Source organism: Atheta coriaria, unplaced genomic scaffold (assembly GCF_025399875.1).
Source record: "Atheta coriaria isolate IRGN ID8LTWV9N9 unplaced genomic scaffold, Caltech_Dcor_3.1 hic_scaffold_9_pilon, whole genome shotgun sequence".
Classification (NCBI taxonomy): Eukaryota; Metazoa; Arthropoda; class Insecta; order Coleoptera; family Staphylinidae; genus Dalotia; species Dalotia coriaria.
This window is the reverse complement of record NW_027045451.1, coordinates 11,508,097-11,525,159: the sequence shown is the minus strand read 5'-3', so window position 1 is coordinate 11,525,159 and position 17,063 is coordinate 11,508,097. Positions and strand designations below refer to the sequence as shown.

The 17,063-nt window shown below is 35.3% G+C and overlaps 1 protein-coding gene across 4 annotated transcripts in view; it reads right to left on the bottom strand.

The window, feature by feature from the left end:
• The window catches only part of LOC135798621 (nephrin-like), a 56,195-nt gene that overhangs the window by 28,222 nt on the left and 10,910 nt on the right, over positions 1-17,063 (bottom strand). For all 4 annotated transcript variants that reach the window (XM_065311502.1, XM_065311501.1, XM_065311500.1 and 1 more), the window contains one exon: positions 1,390-1,500. In XM_065311502.1, the coding sequence (XP_065167574.1) occupies positions 1,390-1,500 (111 nt within the window). The remainder of the gene's footprint in view (positions 1-1,389; positions 1,501-17,063) is intronic.

The following is a 17,063-nucleotide window of genomic DNA, read 5'->3' as shown; positions in this document are numbered from 1 at the left end:
GAAAGATGTAAAAATGGTGATAAAAGTTGATTTTAAGCTCTATATTTATTTCTCATTTCTGAATTAATAATATAAACATCTAAACTGTAATTTTGTTGTAAATTGCTTTTTAAATATGTAAACTTGATCAAAGAAATATTTTTTTTCCTATCAAAGCTCAAGATTTAATCTTTCGCGTTAAGTGCTCACTGCAAGAGCTGAAAACTTTATTGATTAAATGTGAGTCTTGAATAAAAAAAGGCGTAGCAAGTTTTATATTTACTGCGCGCGCGATAGCACAATATATAAAAAGGTGAATGTACTCTTGGCTGAACAGAGGTGAGAGGCAAACGCCATATTCGTAAGTGCACTTTAATCGCAGTCTTTCCGTAAACTTATTTTTGCGGTGCGCGCGGCGCATTATGAAATTTACGGATTACATAAGTTTATAAGTTTTCATTAAAGTTCGTCTTAAAAAACGTGGTGAAATCCAGTTTGAGAGCAAAAAATAATTGGATACTTTTTAACTTGATAAATTGCGATGTTGTGTATGCAGAGTGAAAAATAGATGAAATTTGAGATTAGTTTTGGTATAATTGGAGGATGTATGTTAATTTCATGTTATAATAAGTTTAATATAATAACATTTTTAGTGTTTTGAATAATAATTTTGATTTTTTAGTAAAAATTGTCCAAAATTTGCAGGTTATCTTTGTAAAAATTAAATGTAATGATTTATTTTAATATAGGAAATGCTTAATTGTTTAATTTTAATCAAATTAAATAAATATAAAATTTAAAATTGCAAAATTCATATTTTTAGTGAAAATTTGAGGTTAAATTAGAAAAAAATGTATTTTTTGCCATTTGCAATCTGTTTTTAATACAAAAAATAATTGGATTTTTACCCAAACTTAATAAATATGATTCGAAATAAAACCGTAACCTTAAATCTACTTTAGTTAATTTCGACGATTTTATCCACCGATAAAAGCGAGTATTAAGATTTTACTACCTTCGCAATGTGATCAAAGCCAAGACGCATAATAAAAGATGTAAAAGAGGACGACAATATTAACGATAGCTATAACTGACCTAGTGCGTAGAATTTTATTGTGTCCACCCATGGCATAAAAGGCTCGCAGTGCAAAAAAAAACACGCACGTAAAAAAGCCATTCATAAATCGCACGTGATGGCGAATTTTATTTTATTCTCTGTGTCGAGGGTGGGACGCGACAATAAAAGAAAAAAGGGCACTATCGCGGTGCGGGGACAAGCTGTCGCTTATTGGAATAGATGCCGGAAAATCGATTAAACCGCGATTAGTTAACGCGTCCTCGGGCAGCACATGTCGGGCGCGACGAGGGAGTGGAGCGTTTTGGGGGTGCTTAATGGTGATGATAAATTACCTGATGATGCAGAACAAGTCAACGTTAAACTGGCACCCTCGGCGTATGCCGACGTTATTCCGTTCTTGATGGGGCCGTGATCGTCGCTGACTTGAATTCCTTGCGGCGGCACTGAAACAATAACAAAAATTAAAAATTAAAATAGATTATTTTTGCGTGTGAAAAGTTGTATTTTTCATACAAGTGATTAAAAATACACTTTATAACACTAGTGCTTAAAAGTATAACTTCCTGCACCTTAAAAATAAAAAAATAAGAAAACATTTAAAATTGAAATTATATTGAATGTAAAAAGTTGTATTTTTAATTCTAGTGTATAAATTTACTCATTATAACACTAGTGCTAAGTAATAACTTTTTACACCTCAGAAATACAGTTTTTAATGAAAATTATTACCATGAAAATTCATGAATGTTTCAAAGAACAAAATTCAAAAGATACTAAAAGAGCCAACGGGTGCGTGTCTTTTAGTTTCCAGTTTTGGCCTTATATTTTCTGGCACACGCCTATTTGAAAGAGATCGCACATTCGTCGCAAAGCAAGCATGAAAAGATGAAAAACAATACGCACGACCGATGCTGCGGTGCCAGCGCTTTGTCGGAGATACAACAATGGCGCCGCCTCATTAATAACGCACAACCGGCATAAACACACATACACACACATATATCCTTAAAAGCCCGCCAGGACGTTATTTTTTGCTCGCACGCGCGCGCACGACCTCTTATGTTGTCGCGCTCGTGCTTTTTGCATCAGAAGAAAGTCGCCGCACGTAATAGTTGTGACGCCGCCGCCTCCGACGCCGTCGATGTTTCTCTTCAAAGAATAAAATTTAATTTCAACATACACGTAAAATCATTTATTTTAATTTACAAAACGCTCACCTAGATGGCGTTGCTTTTATTTTATTTTACATATTCGAGGTTAGATTTTTTGATTTTTGCTTTTGTGGTTTTTAAAAATTGTTACAAATGTATCGTATGTTACTGGGCATCAAAAGTTTCCATCCATCAATGTCGCCCGAATTACAAAACCGTTATTGTTCGATTTTTAACCAGTCATAATCACTCAAACTCAATGCGCAAACTTCCGGAAAACCTCATCGCAAATAAATAAACAAACACACAGCGCTTGTCCATTACCGCAAAATAACGCGTAATTCACGTAATTAATGGTCTAATTGCATGATAAATTATTCACCCATCATATGAATATTTGAGTTTTGGTTCAAAGTTAGCACGTTCGAGCGTACGTTTCGAAAACTTGCAACTTATAACTTGTAACTTATTTCGGCGCGTTTTTGGCGCCGCGAGCGCCGCATGCAGATGTATGTAAATGCTGTGTAGTTCCGGCTTGTTTGATATTAAAACGGTCGAATTGCTTCAGTCGGTTGCAAGTTTTGTAATCTGTCATAATTCATGCGTTCATGCATATTTAAATGACGCGCGCATGCACAAAGAATGCGGCGAGCGCGAGTAAAGTAAGCTCGACATAAAGTTGGCTGCCTGAAATTTTTATTACGTAAACACGCTGCAGCGTTGAAGACGCGGCCAAGACGTAAAAATATAATACCTGCAGTGTCTTAATAATAAAATGAATTTTTAGGAGAGCATTTAGAGATGTAAACATTCAAGTGAACGCAAAAACACCCGGCGCCTCCACTGTATCTGTATCCATGCAAACGCAGAAGTCAAGTTGAAGTTGAAGTAATTGCGTGTAATTTTATATTGTTTGAATCGTACAAATGCTCAACGTCCATTAAAATAAATAAGCACGCTTTTAAATTATTTAATTTAAACCAGAGCATTTTTTTGTATTCACAAATAATTAAAACGATTAAAAACCGTTCAAAATGAAATTATTTTTTGTAAAAATGTGGATAATATACATATTAATTTTTTTATAAACATGATAAAATGAAAATATTTAATAAAAACATAAATTTAACCCAGTTGCCCGGCGCCTCCACAATATGCCAACCAATGTAAAATAAAATAATTGCGTTTCGTGTCTAAATGTAGATTGGTGAGCTGTGTAGAGATGGGCAACGTCGATAAACTAAACGAAATGGCCGGTCGTCTTTTAATCTCGCCCTCATAAAACTGACGCACTGTTTATTCCCTCAATATGAAGAGATAATGAACAGCAAAACTTCCATACGCTGTATTTCATAATAAACACACAATATCCGCGTTGTATAATATTTGACAACTTAATTATGTTTCATATAACTGCATCAATATCCTAATCCAAAACTAAAACCAATATCATTCATAAAACAACGCAAAAACAGCAAAAAAAGTGAAATTCGTTGCGTTACACGATTATCGCGCGTTCGCCATTGTTTAACCTTCGAAGTTAACATGGCGCGTGTTTACCGGTTTGAGTATTTTACGGCTTGTGACCTTTTGTCGCAATTCATATCGTGCGGATGTTTCGCCAGCGCAAATGTATAACATTGTTCCGCAAATTGGCGACCCAGTTTGCCAGCAAAAAATAAATCGCTGGAATAAAAACAGCACAACAACGCTGCGTACACATCGGACGTGATGATTATTTCCACTTGCAAATCAACCAATCAGAGAGGCTGATATTATGCGATTCGAAATATGCACTCATGGATTTTATGCTCCAATAATTTTAACGGCGCATTGAAGGTAGTTTATGAAGTTAAAATTGTTGATGGCGCGCTTTATTGTTTAAATAACGTCGATAAATCCAAAACCAGTAAAGTTCACAGCGACGGCGAGCTATTGATCCTTGAGAGTGAGCACACGGGCGCATCTCGACCGCTTTGGGCATTAAGGGAGGTTTCGGTCAAGTCACTGGAGCAGTTGTGATAAATTATTATCGCCGATGGACGGTCTGTTGGAACATTTATACACATATTTACATTGATTCATTTATTATATTACCTATTTTATTGAATTTCATTGTCTACATAAATGTGAAATTTATCTCCGTTTAACTGGATTTTTACTGCCTAAATCGGGAGATATTTGATTCTTAAATTTTATTGCTAGAGAAAAAGGTACAGTTTTGCGTAATTTTTAAGAGTAGTTTTCGAAAAATATAAACTTGACGGTTTTTCTGTGTTTTTTTTTCATTCTTTGTAAAAAAAATTCCGAAAAACTTGCAATAATTGATTTTTTGGCAATTTTGCATTTTATAAACCATTAAAAATGCTAGCAATGCGTTACTATTCAAATAAATTTTTAGCAGAGTAATTAGAGATGCAAGCATTCCAGAAAATAAAAAAACATCCCGGCGCCTCCATTGTATCCAAATCTATGCAATTTTTGTAATATTTAAATTATAATGTTTTTGCTTTTTATGTCTTTCCATAAAAACAAAAAAATCAAATAATTTGCCAAAAACTAAAAGCTCAACCTAAATTTGAATATATTACAGTATTTTCGGTTCAAGTGTAATTTGCTCTCTATTTTTTCTTGCAACTTTAAATAAACCATATTATTGATGTTGACGTAGTAAATTTCATCGGGATAATCAAAAACTCGTCTCGAATCTGAACTCCCCAGCGCGATGAGACGTCAGAGTCATAAGTTTGCGGAAAGCATTAGGGAGCAATTTGGGGCATGATTAATTTCGCAGCGAACGCGAACGAGCGTGCAGCGCGCGCGTCGGGACGCCTCATGTATGCCCATCATGCGGGTGCGGCATTGAATCGGCGCGCACCGAGCCGAATCATTGTTAATGCAAGCGCGGGGTAAGAATCTCTGCGATTCTTAATAATTAATCAGCCGCTCCACGCTTGAATTAAGCTTCATTCTCATTGCTTCACCGGCAGTGCGATTCACTTACTCGCATGCACTGCAATATTCACTTGGTAGGTATTTACGTGGGGTGAGGGATGGTAACACATGAAAATTGTAATTGTCTATGAAGTACAACTGCAGAACAATTAGATTTACGTGTGTTACAAACACGTTTTAACAATTTAAGAAATTGTAAGTTTCTCTTTGTTAGTTTTGATTTAGTGTTTCGTATTGGATCCTAGTTTTCAATGATTGATATTTTAATAGTAGTGGAAAATACCAGTATTAATACCGGTATAACGCTAAAATATTGGTATCAATACCGGTATATCGGTATTATTTGTTAAAAATTATTAATTTTGTTATTAATTTATTTATTTTAAAAATACCGGTATTACGAGATTAGCTAAAAAATACCGGTATTCATAAATACCGGTTTCTATAAAAAGAATCATTAAACATTTAATTAATAAATAATTAATTTTTATTCCGCGACCAAAGTTTAATTAAATAAATACATAATCTGAGTGATGTTTAGCGACAGCCAATAATGTAGAATTTCAATTTGTTTGACGACACAAATTTCAGTAATACGATAATTCTGCGCATTTATAATTTAATTGCGTTCTACAATAGTTACACACGCGGATTACGACAAAAAGCAGTCAAACAATATGTTCAATTTGTACAATTTGCAGCACTCGCCCTAACAATGCTTCAAACACTATCTGATTATGTTTAACAATAAAACTGATTCAAGTTTTTGTGCGCTGACCAATTTTATGTAAACTGCAAATAGTGGTCAACCATTGCAGGTTGATATCATTGTGCGGCGCGCGTGTCGCTATTGTAAATGAAAATACCACGCTCACAAAACACGGGTCATTGCCTGCGGCGAGTGCGGGCGGTTGGTGCTGGCGGTGCGGGCGGGGGCGGCAGAAGGGTTTATTACAGGCAGCAAATTTCCAGAAATTTATACGTTTTCATCACGTGCCTGGCGTTTTATCAGACTACGGTGGGACATTCCGAACATTTCGACTGCGCGGACCTTCACGACACGATATACGGCGACGGACGGAGCGACACAATGACAAACGCGAAAAACTATAAATTCCCAGGCGGGATAATTATTACGAATGGCTGGTATGCAAAAAATCTGCTTCGACATGAACGACCATTATCTCTCTATAATTTTCAATCTGCAGCGTAAGTTATTTTTTAAGTGAAAAAAAGAACTGAAAAACTTGGAATGTAAATTATTCCGACTGCAAATAAGGAAAATTCAGTATTTATTTAATTAAAATTGAGTCGAGAAATGTAGAATTTGTATTTATTTGCTTTTTCCTGCAAATTTGATGATTAATTTAATTTAAAGAAAAGAAAAATTTGGAAAATTGGCAAAAGATGTAAAATTATCCAATCAACAATGGCATCACTTCCTAATAGAATGTTTAATAAAAAGTCGGGCATTATAAAATCTTCAAAAACTTGCATGTTTCTGTTTAAATAATTTTTTTCTTGTAAAATTTGATACGAAAAAACGCCAATTTTCTTGTTTTCTTCAACATAAAATTAATTTTATTACCAATAGAAAGTGATTTAATACAAGTTAATATTTAAAGTACTTTAGTCACGGCTTTAGCAATCCGTGACTAAAGTGTCACTTTTCGTGCCTCAAAACCGTGAAAAAAGTGTAGTTTTAAAATTTTTTACTAACAAATCCAATAATTTCTACAATAATTTCTCATTCTCCACAAATATTGCTTTATTTGCTTATTATTATGCCAAATAACTACTCGCGGTTTACGATATAATATCTCTAAACTAAATATAAAGCAAATAAAATAAATTACGGGCAACATTAACAAATATTTAGTGGAGTAAGAAACGCCACAAGTAAATAAAGCTCAACAGGAAAATAAATACGCGCTGGCGTCTATTGGGGGCGGCCCTGCCGCGGATTAACCCATTTCCAAGTGTGAATTATGGCACGTCGGACTGTAAAGTTAGAGGCGCGGATAACGCGCCGATAAAAGGTAGGAGATGATTACGAGTAAGTGCATAGTTGGGTAAAGTTATCGACTGTTCGTCGAGCTTAACTCTGCTTCGCCGCGCAGCAAGGTGGTAATGTCCGGCATAAAAAATACATTAAACAACAAAATTTAGCGCTGGGTTTAAATTTAACTTCACCAACATTAAAAATCACAAACAAAAAAATTTTAGATTTAAATTATTGCATTAATTTAAGCGTGTTTCACTTATATTTTTTTAATTAAAAAAATGCTTAAGCATTCCTTAATTAATTGATTCTTTAGGCGAACAGAAAGCAAAACTGAAATACCGTGAATTCGCAGTGGAATTATAATGAAATTTTTTGTGTTTTAATTGCTTTTAAGATGAATCTTTATTAAAGCATCTTGTTTTAATGACACGCAGATAACAAACACAATAACACGTTAATGTGCTTAATAATTCCACCAAGTTAACAAATTTTTTCCGAACGCAAATCTAAAATTTCCTCAGTTGCTATTAATAATACAATCACGACGATTCCGGGTTCTGGCGCGTCAAGCGCGTGCAAACTCGAAAGTGACGTGGATAATTAACCAAGACAAATTACGTGCGGCCCGTGTAGTTGTTCTAATTGTGATGAAATATTGTGACGAGTTTGTCATTGTTTGCGAAATTTTGGGGCCTGCGAGAGATTCTATATTTCGTCCGCAAATTGCCATGATGGAAGTTGCGTGAGCATGGCGTACGTGTATATCCGGCGGGAGCAAGGCTGCCTCCGTCCTGAAAATTTAATTTTACCCCTCGTTTTATGATTCCGTATTATTTGTTCCCAACTTACTCGCATGTACCGCGTAGAGTAAAATATTCAGCATGTAATATATTCACATCGACATTAGCTGTTCAGCCGGCGGTGGTTCGCGTTTTGATGAGTGCGTAGCGCCCGGCGCCTTCACCATCGCATGAAAACTCAGTGGTTGACTTTCGGCGCGTACGCGCTTTAAGGAGGCCGTCTATAATAATAAATTGGCCTATACAATGTTTACATGCAAGTTGTTTTATGGAGCGCACATGTTACACGCGCGTCGTCCTTGCCCGGCGATGCTTTATAACCAGATCTGGTGAGATATTACCCGTTTTTCTCTCTTTCGCTCGTTGATGTGCACTCGTCGCAGACCATATAAATGCGCGCCGGAATTTTATCAAACGCATAGCTACACGAGCGCCGCGCAGCGCTCTGATGGCGGGCAAAAATTGTTGAATATTTCAAGTATTTCATTTCGCGGCGCGTCGTTTTGCTTTACGCGATGACTTACCCGCCAGGCGCGCCGCATTTTTCCTTATTTCAATTGTCTTCGGGGTGGTTTAATGTGTGTTCTTATATTGCTAGCTTTTAAGCGGCCAGGTAACACACATTCCGGCCAGAAAATGCATCAAATTCACATCATTTGGTATTTTTACATTTAGAAAAGAAAAAAATGAGAAAAAGTTTATTTTTTAATTTTTGTCATTTTTTTTCTCCAAAAAAAAACGAAAAAAATTGAAAATTGGCAAAAAATATATTTAAATCATTAAATTTTTGTGGTAAACAAGACTCTGCCCTTCCGGATAAGAAAAATATTACAATATCAAACAAAAAATCAAAAAAAAATAAAAATTAAATAAATTTTTTGCAATTCTTTTGTACTTTTTGTTAGTTTTCAGCAATTTTTTCGACTATTTTTAGTGTCACACCAAACACTAACTTTTTAATTAGTCACTAACTGAATTTATTTGCAGAAAATGTAAATAAAACTCAACAAAACGTAAAAATTACATTTAAAATCACATTTTTCCTCCCAAATTGTGATATTACAACATTGTACTATTTACAATTTGCATATAATATGTAATATAAAAAAATATTCTGTGTACAATACACAGAAAACATATAACACGTTCCATTATTTGCAAAGTCTACTCGTAGATTGCTCGTATTTGCGTGTTGACTAAATAATGCACCAAAATAACCACGCGCCACACATTGTGCATTGTTTTGCGCTGCGCGAGCACCGCGTTGTTTATGCCGTGACCGAGGTTGTTGTGTATTAAACAAGATCTTGCGGGTGCGAATCCGAAGCACTCCCGACCGTAAATAGCTGCTTTATACCGGATTACACCCTTTCGCGGATTTCGCCCGCACTCGCCGCCGCCGGCGTGTGTTTGTTTCAACTGGTTATTGCAGCCGCTTGCCGCTCGCTTTTGCCATCTTCCATCGATTAAACATCCCCACGGCGCGCACACGGTGATGCAGTCGTGCACTCTTTGACGCCGCACGACGCTTTTCATTAACTAAGTGAATGCGAAGCGCTGAAGAAGCAATTAATTACGATGGAGGCCAATATAGGTAAAGCGGCGGCGCTAATAAGGTTGTTTTAAGATGAGTAAAGAGGAATACAGTTTCAAAAGCTACTTGAAATCAATTCGAAACACTTGGATGTTTGAAAAAATTTTTTTTAAGAAAATCTGAATTTTTCACAATTGCAGTGGTAATAGGCTAATATTCATATTTGTGAGTATAAAAAGCCTCTTCAAGTAATGAATATTTATACGCGCAACTTTCTTGGCACGAAATAAAACACAAGCGAAACTCCTGCGCCGTGGGTTTCACTTTTTCTCCTCCTGCGACGGGTTAAAGCCGCAAAGTTCCAAAAAACGTTTATTTTATTCCTCTAACGCGAAAACGAGAAATTTAACGCTTTCGGGAACGCCAGGAGCGCCTCGATGCTAAAAGGGAAATTTACATTTATAGATTTTCCAACGTATAAATTTGCTAGTGCTTTCCTGTTTTTCACACGCCGCAAAGATCCGGCGCCGTAAAAGCAAAATCAAACGCATCCAGGTTTCAATTATCACTCTGCGCGCCGCTTGCAAACATTTTTCATCAATTTTTATTTTTCGCCCCGGGGCGCGCCGCTGATAATTACTATTAAATTTGCATGCGTTGCACTACGTCATTCGGACACTTTTATGTCCCTCTAAATCTAGTCGCGTTCAACGCAACTCTCGCATTTTATTAGCGATATATTATTATATCATTAAACGAGCGGCGGTTTTTGGTACGCGGCCGAGTTTTTTTTTCCATTTTGCAAAGCCGCAGAAACTAAAACGCGCAAGCATCTTCTCGCGTCATAAATTAATCTTTTCATGTGGTTGTTTTGTTTCCAAACCGCGTTAGCGCTGCAATCGCGCAAAGCTCAACTTTGTGGTGGATGAAATCTTCGCTTGGGAGCTAAAAAAGCTTCATTCTCTGGTTGCGGGCGTGGTTGTCTACCCGGCCTTCCCTAGGGCACGTCATTTATTCAAATATACGTGCTAAAGGGTTTCTGTGCGGTGCGGAATTGAATAAATCAAACATTTTTTTGTCCCCGGTGCCGGAAATTATGGAAATGGTTGTTAAACATTTAAAAATTAACCAAACATAATTTCCAAGGGACAAGAAATAGTATATTATGAATCAAGTGCGCTAAGTGGCACTTTAACAACGTTTAACGATTTGATACTTATGATATTTTTCTACTTTCACTTCATTTTTACGTTAATTTTAAAACTTCGATCTCCAAGCTCCAGTGCGTGAATAAAGTACTTTAGTCACGACTATGGCCATCCATTGTTAAAATTCCACTTTTGTGACACAAAAATAAAATAAAATAGAAAAAAAATACATTAAAGACTCCAAAATGATCGTTTCTCAAATATAAGAATGTTTGACACTAGCAAAATTTATGATCGTTTTTCTTGGCAAGCTGGCAACGTACACCAACATAAATTCTTGTTTCAAAGTGTGCGAGTTTGATATCAATTCATTGCACGGAATCTACGTTATTTTATTATCAAGGAGTCGCCGTGAAGGCTAGTCGAAAGAAGATTGTCGACACTTTTCGCTATTTATAGCCCATGGGGCGATACGGTGCTTGCTCTTTTGAAATTCTTAATTGCGCTCTTATTTCTACTTCCGCGTTGGTTTAGTTTCAACCGCATGGACAATAAAATACTAATACGAATGCGATGCAACAAAATGTGCTGACCCACATAAGCAAACTAGCTTGTAGCTTGTCAATTGAGGGGGCGGCGTGTCGCAGCCGCAATATTAAGCTACATACAACGATGCAAAAGCGCCGCAAATAACGCCCAAATTGAGAAAAGGTGAAGTACGTGCGGCGCATGCGACATTAGGGTCGCCTTTGAAACTGCATTAGCCTCGTCGGCGCGATGCTTATTCTGGATTTGTGGATTTCAGAAATAAATTCTATAAATATCTTTTACAAGTAGGAAAATGTCGTAATAAAAATAATGTTATTTAGGTAGCATTTTATTGGCATTATTGCCTAATCGTGGATAAAGTATAGTATTCTCTATGTTTTCTGGTATTTAATTCTTTTGTTATGGAATTACTCCTAAAGCATTAAAATGATTTAGTTGAAATTTTTTGTGTTTGTTTATATGGATTTTAAGATAATTTATAGTCATAATTCGTTGAGATAAAAAATGTTTTAATAGCAAAAAATAATAAAAAATTAGAAATTTTGAGGTTAAATTGTGTTTAAATAATGAAGAAAAATTGATATCGTCTTTTGATTTTAAATTTTTAAGGTATTTAATACTGCAATTTGTTATTGTTTAGAAAAATTTATGTTTTTTATATATTTTCATAATTTTTCAAAAAAATAATCCGATTTGGAGGTTTTTTTCTTAAAATGTGATAAAAAATAAAATATCATATTTTTACGTACTTTCATATATTTTAACTTAAATATATTAATATTGAGCATAAAATTCCAATTTAAAGATCAAAAACATTTGTATAATCCCCTTTTTGTATTTTTATAAAAGTTTAGTTTGTTAAATGAACTGCCGCTTGATTAACTTATATTTCGGTATAGGTTTCGTTAAAATATCTTGCGTAGCGCACGCCAAAGGCCGAATTTTAATTTCATGAACCTGAGGTATTACGTTCTATTATGTCACTTTGAAATTCAATTAAAGTTAATAAGTAATTTCCTGGCTCCAGCCTCTCCTCATCCTTCGCTTAACTGCGCTAGCGTTGCGACGAAACAACTTTGTATGGCATTACTTCGAATTATTAAATGTGAAGCGGAAAGTTAAAAAGTTATTTAGTTTCCGCTCCGATGTGTACGCATTAAACTTTCGCGCGATGACAATTCCGATCCATGCGATTTCCACTCGAATGTGTGCGCGTCAAACATGGAAATAAATTATATGTAAATTATAAACATTCAAATCCACTTTTCAATATATGCAAAATTTCTATGCTACCACAGAAATGCTTTTAAAACTTTTTTCCCTTTGCATAGCTACGAGAATAGCAATACAACTGCAATTGCTGTAGCAATACTCAATGGAACATTTTATTTCGTTGAATTCGATAGAAATGCGAATTTATCGAGATGTGCACTGGCACAAAGCGGAAAGTCACACCTTTTGATGTATGGCATTCATAATGACGGCCGGTGTCCATCGACCATGTCGCACGCCAACTTTGAACTCGCTAACTGACCCTGCCTTTGACCACACACTGTAATAATTATTGGGGATGCTAAAATTAATTAAACTCGACAAGTTGAAGGCCACACACGACGCGCAAATCTAATACATTGCAGACCAGCGGACGAGGACCCTCCAAACCCTTGCAGTGGTGAAACAACTTTTGGGTTCTCTGAGCGTAAAAATGATGCTTTTTGATGTTAAATCCGAAAAATAAAATTTATAACGTCAAGTTACATCGACTAGCAAATGAGAAACTAAATATTATGGTTAATTTTTTATAAACTGGTAATAAACTCAATTATTCTAGTAAAAATGCCGGTAAATATTTCCTAAAGCCTAAATATGAATTGTGCATCGCAAAGTTGTATTCACTTGTGTTATATTTAAATGATTTTCTAGTAACTGCTTGTGCACTTCAACAAAGTAGCTGAAAAATCGTGCTTAAGTTATAGAAATTTGCATTGCAATTTGTAGTAATGTTGGGATCATAATTACAACAATATGTCAAATGTTACCATCCATGTCATGTCTTTAAAAAAATATTCTAGCTCATAATTGCTTGAAATTAAAATATTTTTCATCGTTACACAAAAGAAATTAATATAAACTATTCAAATTGTATAAATTTCATCGTTATAAAGAGTTTATTATTGTTAAAACAAGGTGACACTCTAATTATCTTTTTTTGTTTCGCTTAAAATGCGAAAAATCTCGCGTCGCATTAAAATGCACATTGCGCTAATAATGAAACAATTGCGCAAGTGCTTCCCACGAGCACTGTCTCGGCTTGGTCTCCTCTTGGCTGTTTGTGCACTCTGCGCTAACGACGGGTGCTTAAACAAAGACATCTCATCAGTGTAGCGGCGCATAATGGCGAAATAACACCTGCTCTGAATTAACTCTCGACGAGCACGTCAATTTTCGGAGACGCCGCCGGCCGCCTCGCACGCGCGCGATCAATAATTCATACTCAAGTCCTTAAGCAAACAGCCGCGAAAACCACCGTCGACTATATTATATCGGTGCGTGCATGCTCTGTACACACGCTAATGCAGGAATGCAGTGGCTTATTAAATTGTTCCGGCATGCAATTATGAAATCGTCAACGTGGTCATATTTTTTTATATGTGTTTTTAGTGGGTTTCGGGATTCATTACACCAAAGTGCAGTCGCTGGTTTTATATGCGCAAACATGGAAAATTACTCCAACTAATAAAACAACAAAATTTGTTTACATTATATTTCACTGGGGGATGCGATGAGTGGATTGTAGTGTATGTCAAAAAGTCAAAAAGAGAGTGCAATTATTTAAAAATTTCATTTTTGATGTTTTATCATCAACAAATGTATATTTTTGATGCGCATGCGCAGAGTAATAAAGTTTAGTGAAGCTATTTTTGTAATTAAAATGATTTTTTATTTTCGCTTGAAATAATCGAGAAAATATAAATAAAAGCACTTTAGTCACGGTTTGAGCCGTCCGTGACTAAAATGTCACTTTTCCTATATCACAACAGTGAAAAAAGTGCAGTTTTAAAGGTAAAAGTAGAAAAATAAATTATTTCAACCTCTATGATTTTAAAAATAATTTTACGCTTTACCAAGTGTTATTTACAATTTCATAACCACACAAAACAAATATTACAACTTGAATATTTAATTTTATACAATATAAACTTTTATTAATTGTTTTAAATCAATTAGCAAAGTTTTGAGTGTTCAATGAATTGCAAAATAATAAAAATAAAATTTTCACATCACTTCGCCCACGGCCGATAAAAAAACGCGGAATGGCTTGTTAAAGTATTAATACAAAAGTTTCCGGAACATATTTTATGCTCATCTAATTACTGTGAGCAGTTGGCGGAAATTGTACCGGGCGCAAGCGTCCAGGAGTGGCTTATAAACTTCCATCCGCGGTTCATGTACGCACGCAAAAGTAATTTATTAAATATTTAGCGAGTTTGTACGCGGCGAATTTGATTAATACCGTAATTTTATTTCCTTTGCGTCACACACATGTACTGTACTCACACATGAGCACGATTATTTTAAAACCGATAAAATCATTCTGAATTGCAATAAAAGTCAATCGAAACGCTGCGGAGGTTATTTGTATGTTGGTTACGCTTTCACGGAGAAATTACTGAACCGATCAACATGAAATTTTGAATACTTATTTTAAAAAGTATTGGAAAGAATATAAAATACTTTTTATTTAAAAAATTGCAATATTTTGACTAAAAAATAAAATGATTAAAATTTTAATTAAAAAATAATCTTGTCAATAACACGCGCAATATTTTGATTAAAACACACCAAAATTTAGTTTTATATAATTTGATGAATTTTTGTTTAATTTTTATCAAGATATTGCAAAATATTCCCAACCGAGTGGCAGAAATAAATTTTTCATCTTGGCTTACGCGCGACGTGTGCGATATCGAAGATATAATAAATGTAGTCCTGAAGTCGGGTATAAACAGAGGATGTGTCGATACACACAAAGAGAGAAGCAATAGGCTTCGAATTCCCTGAAGAAATCCAAGATGCGCGACGCACCCACACACACACACACCTACACTAGTACACATACACCCACACATCTACACGAGATGGCTGTGCCACCCGATGAAATCGATAACTTAAAATTCGATATCAAGATACCTGTGGCTTGAAAAACAATACTCGAGAGTGCGGGGGAGGCAATCCGCCGCCTCAGCCGCCGCCGGGAGAGTAGATGAACAAATTTCCAATATGTGCATATAATAAGAACATACGCGCGACCTAAAAGTCAGAGTTGTAAAAATAAAAGCGCGCGGGAGCCATCGACAGCGACCGGAAACTAGAAAACTTCCGAGTGGGAGAGTTTTCATGTACCGAAAACTTAAATTGGTTTCTTATTTAGAAGCTTATTATTATATATGTATATCTAACCTAAAAGTTAAAGTTTTCTATGCGCCGCACCACGCGTGTAATCCATGATTATTCATATATTGCAACATAACTCAATTTTCATCACTTCACTTTCAGAACTAAAACATTTTGTTTGTATTAAATTTATATTTCCGGCTTTAAGAAATACGAAGTTTTTGTTTGGTGTTTTGTGAAAACTAGATTCTCTTTTATTTCCGCCGGTTTCTCTCGTTATATTTCGTCCATCTCGCTGCGATTGCCTCAGATCAAGTCAATCTTTTTGATAGTATCGATAAAGTGCACACGAGTACAAAGGATTTGTTTTCTTTTATAACGAACTGGGGTGCACGGTTTTCTCTTTTTTGATAAACAACTGCTTGTCAGGATACGTGGAAGAAAACAAAGAAAATGTGGATAAAAGTATTAAATTTCTAACTGAATATTTTATTTCTAAATTTTCTTCGATATCGTGGAATAAAAAATATTGTAAATTTTTTTTTTGCAATTTTTAAATTTTTTTGCAAATTTTTGCAAAAATTTTGCCAAATTTCCAAGAAAGCTTGTTTCTTAGTTATGACAGATAATATACTCTTTGTATTAAGAGCTAAGTAGATTTTATAAAGAAATTCAATTTTTGGAAATTTTTTTTGCAAAAAATTTATATTTTTGAATCAAAACTTATTTTTTTCCGATTTTACATATAATCTTATTATTTTTCAAAAAAATAATATTATTCTAGTATCAGAAAAAAACTTTCTACTTAAATTATCCAAAAACATGTAAAAAAATATGTTTTTTTTTTCAAAAAACAAATTTTTTCAAAAGCTATTTGAATTTAATCGGGATCAATACAAAACTGCGTAGACGCCGCCATTCGCAACATTATAACAGTGAATTATGATCAGTTCCCACTCATATATGCTGGCCCAAATCCAGTGCCAAGTTTCCCCAAACCGCCGTCCGCCATATTGCGCAATAAAAAGCCGGCTTTTATTCGTACGCGTTCACCAAAAACGAAAAAAACAACAACAACAAGTTCAAACCCCGAATGCAAATAATTCAGCGCAGCGCGGTAATGAACATTGCTGGTAAATAAATGATGCCTCCGGCGAAGACCAAGACTTGTGCGACTAACCGAAAATATGTGACAGTCTGGGCATTTGTAAGTCAACGTGTTTGCGCTCCTCAACATCCGACCCGCTTTCATCCCGTTCGCTAACTGCTTCAACCGTCCGAGGTCAATATTTAACACTGCTGGAAAACTTCAGCCTGTGCTTCGATTTTCCCGAAGAGAGACACGACAGTTAGATAAACTATGCCAGGGCACATTCTTTGGCCTGAAAACGCTTTCGTAAAATAAGATTTACGCCGACTTGATTCATTAAAAGATTGCCGGAGCATCAAGTTCAATGTTGCAGCTTTTT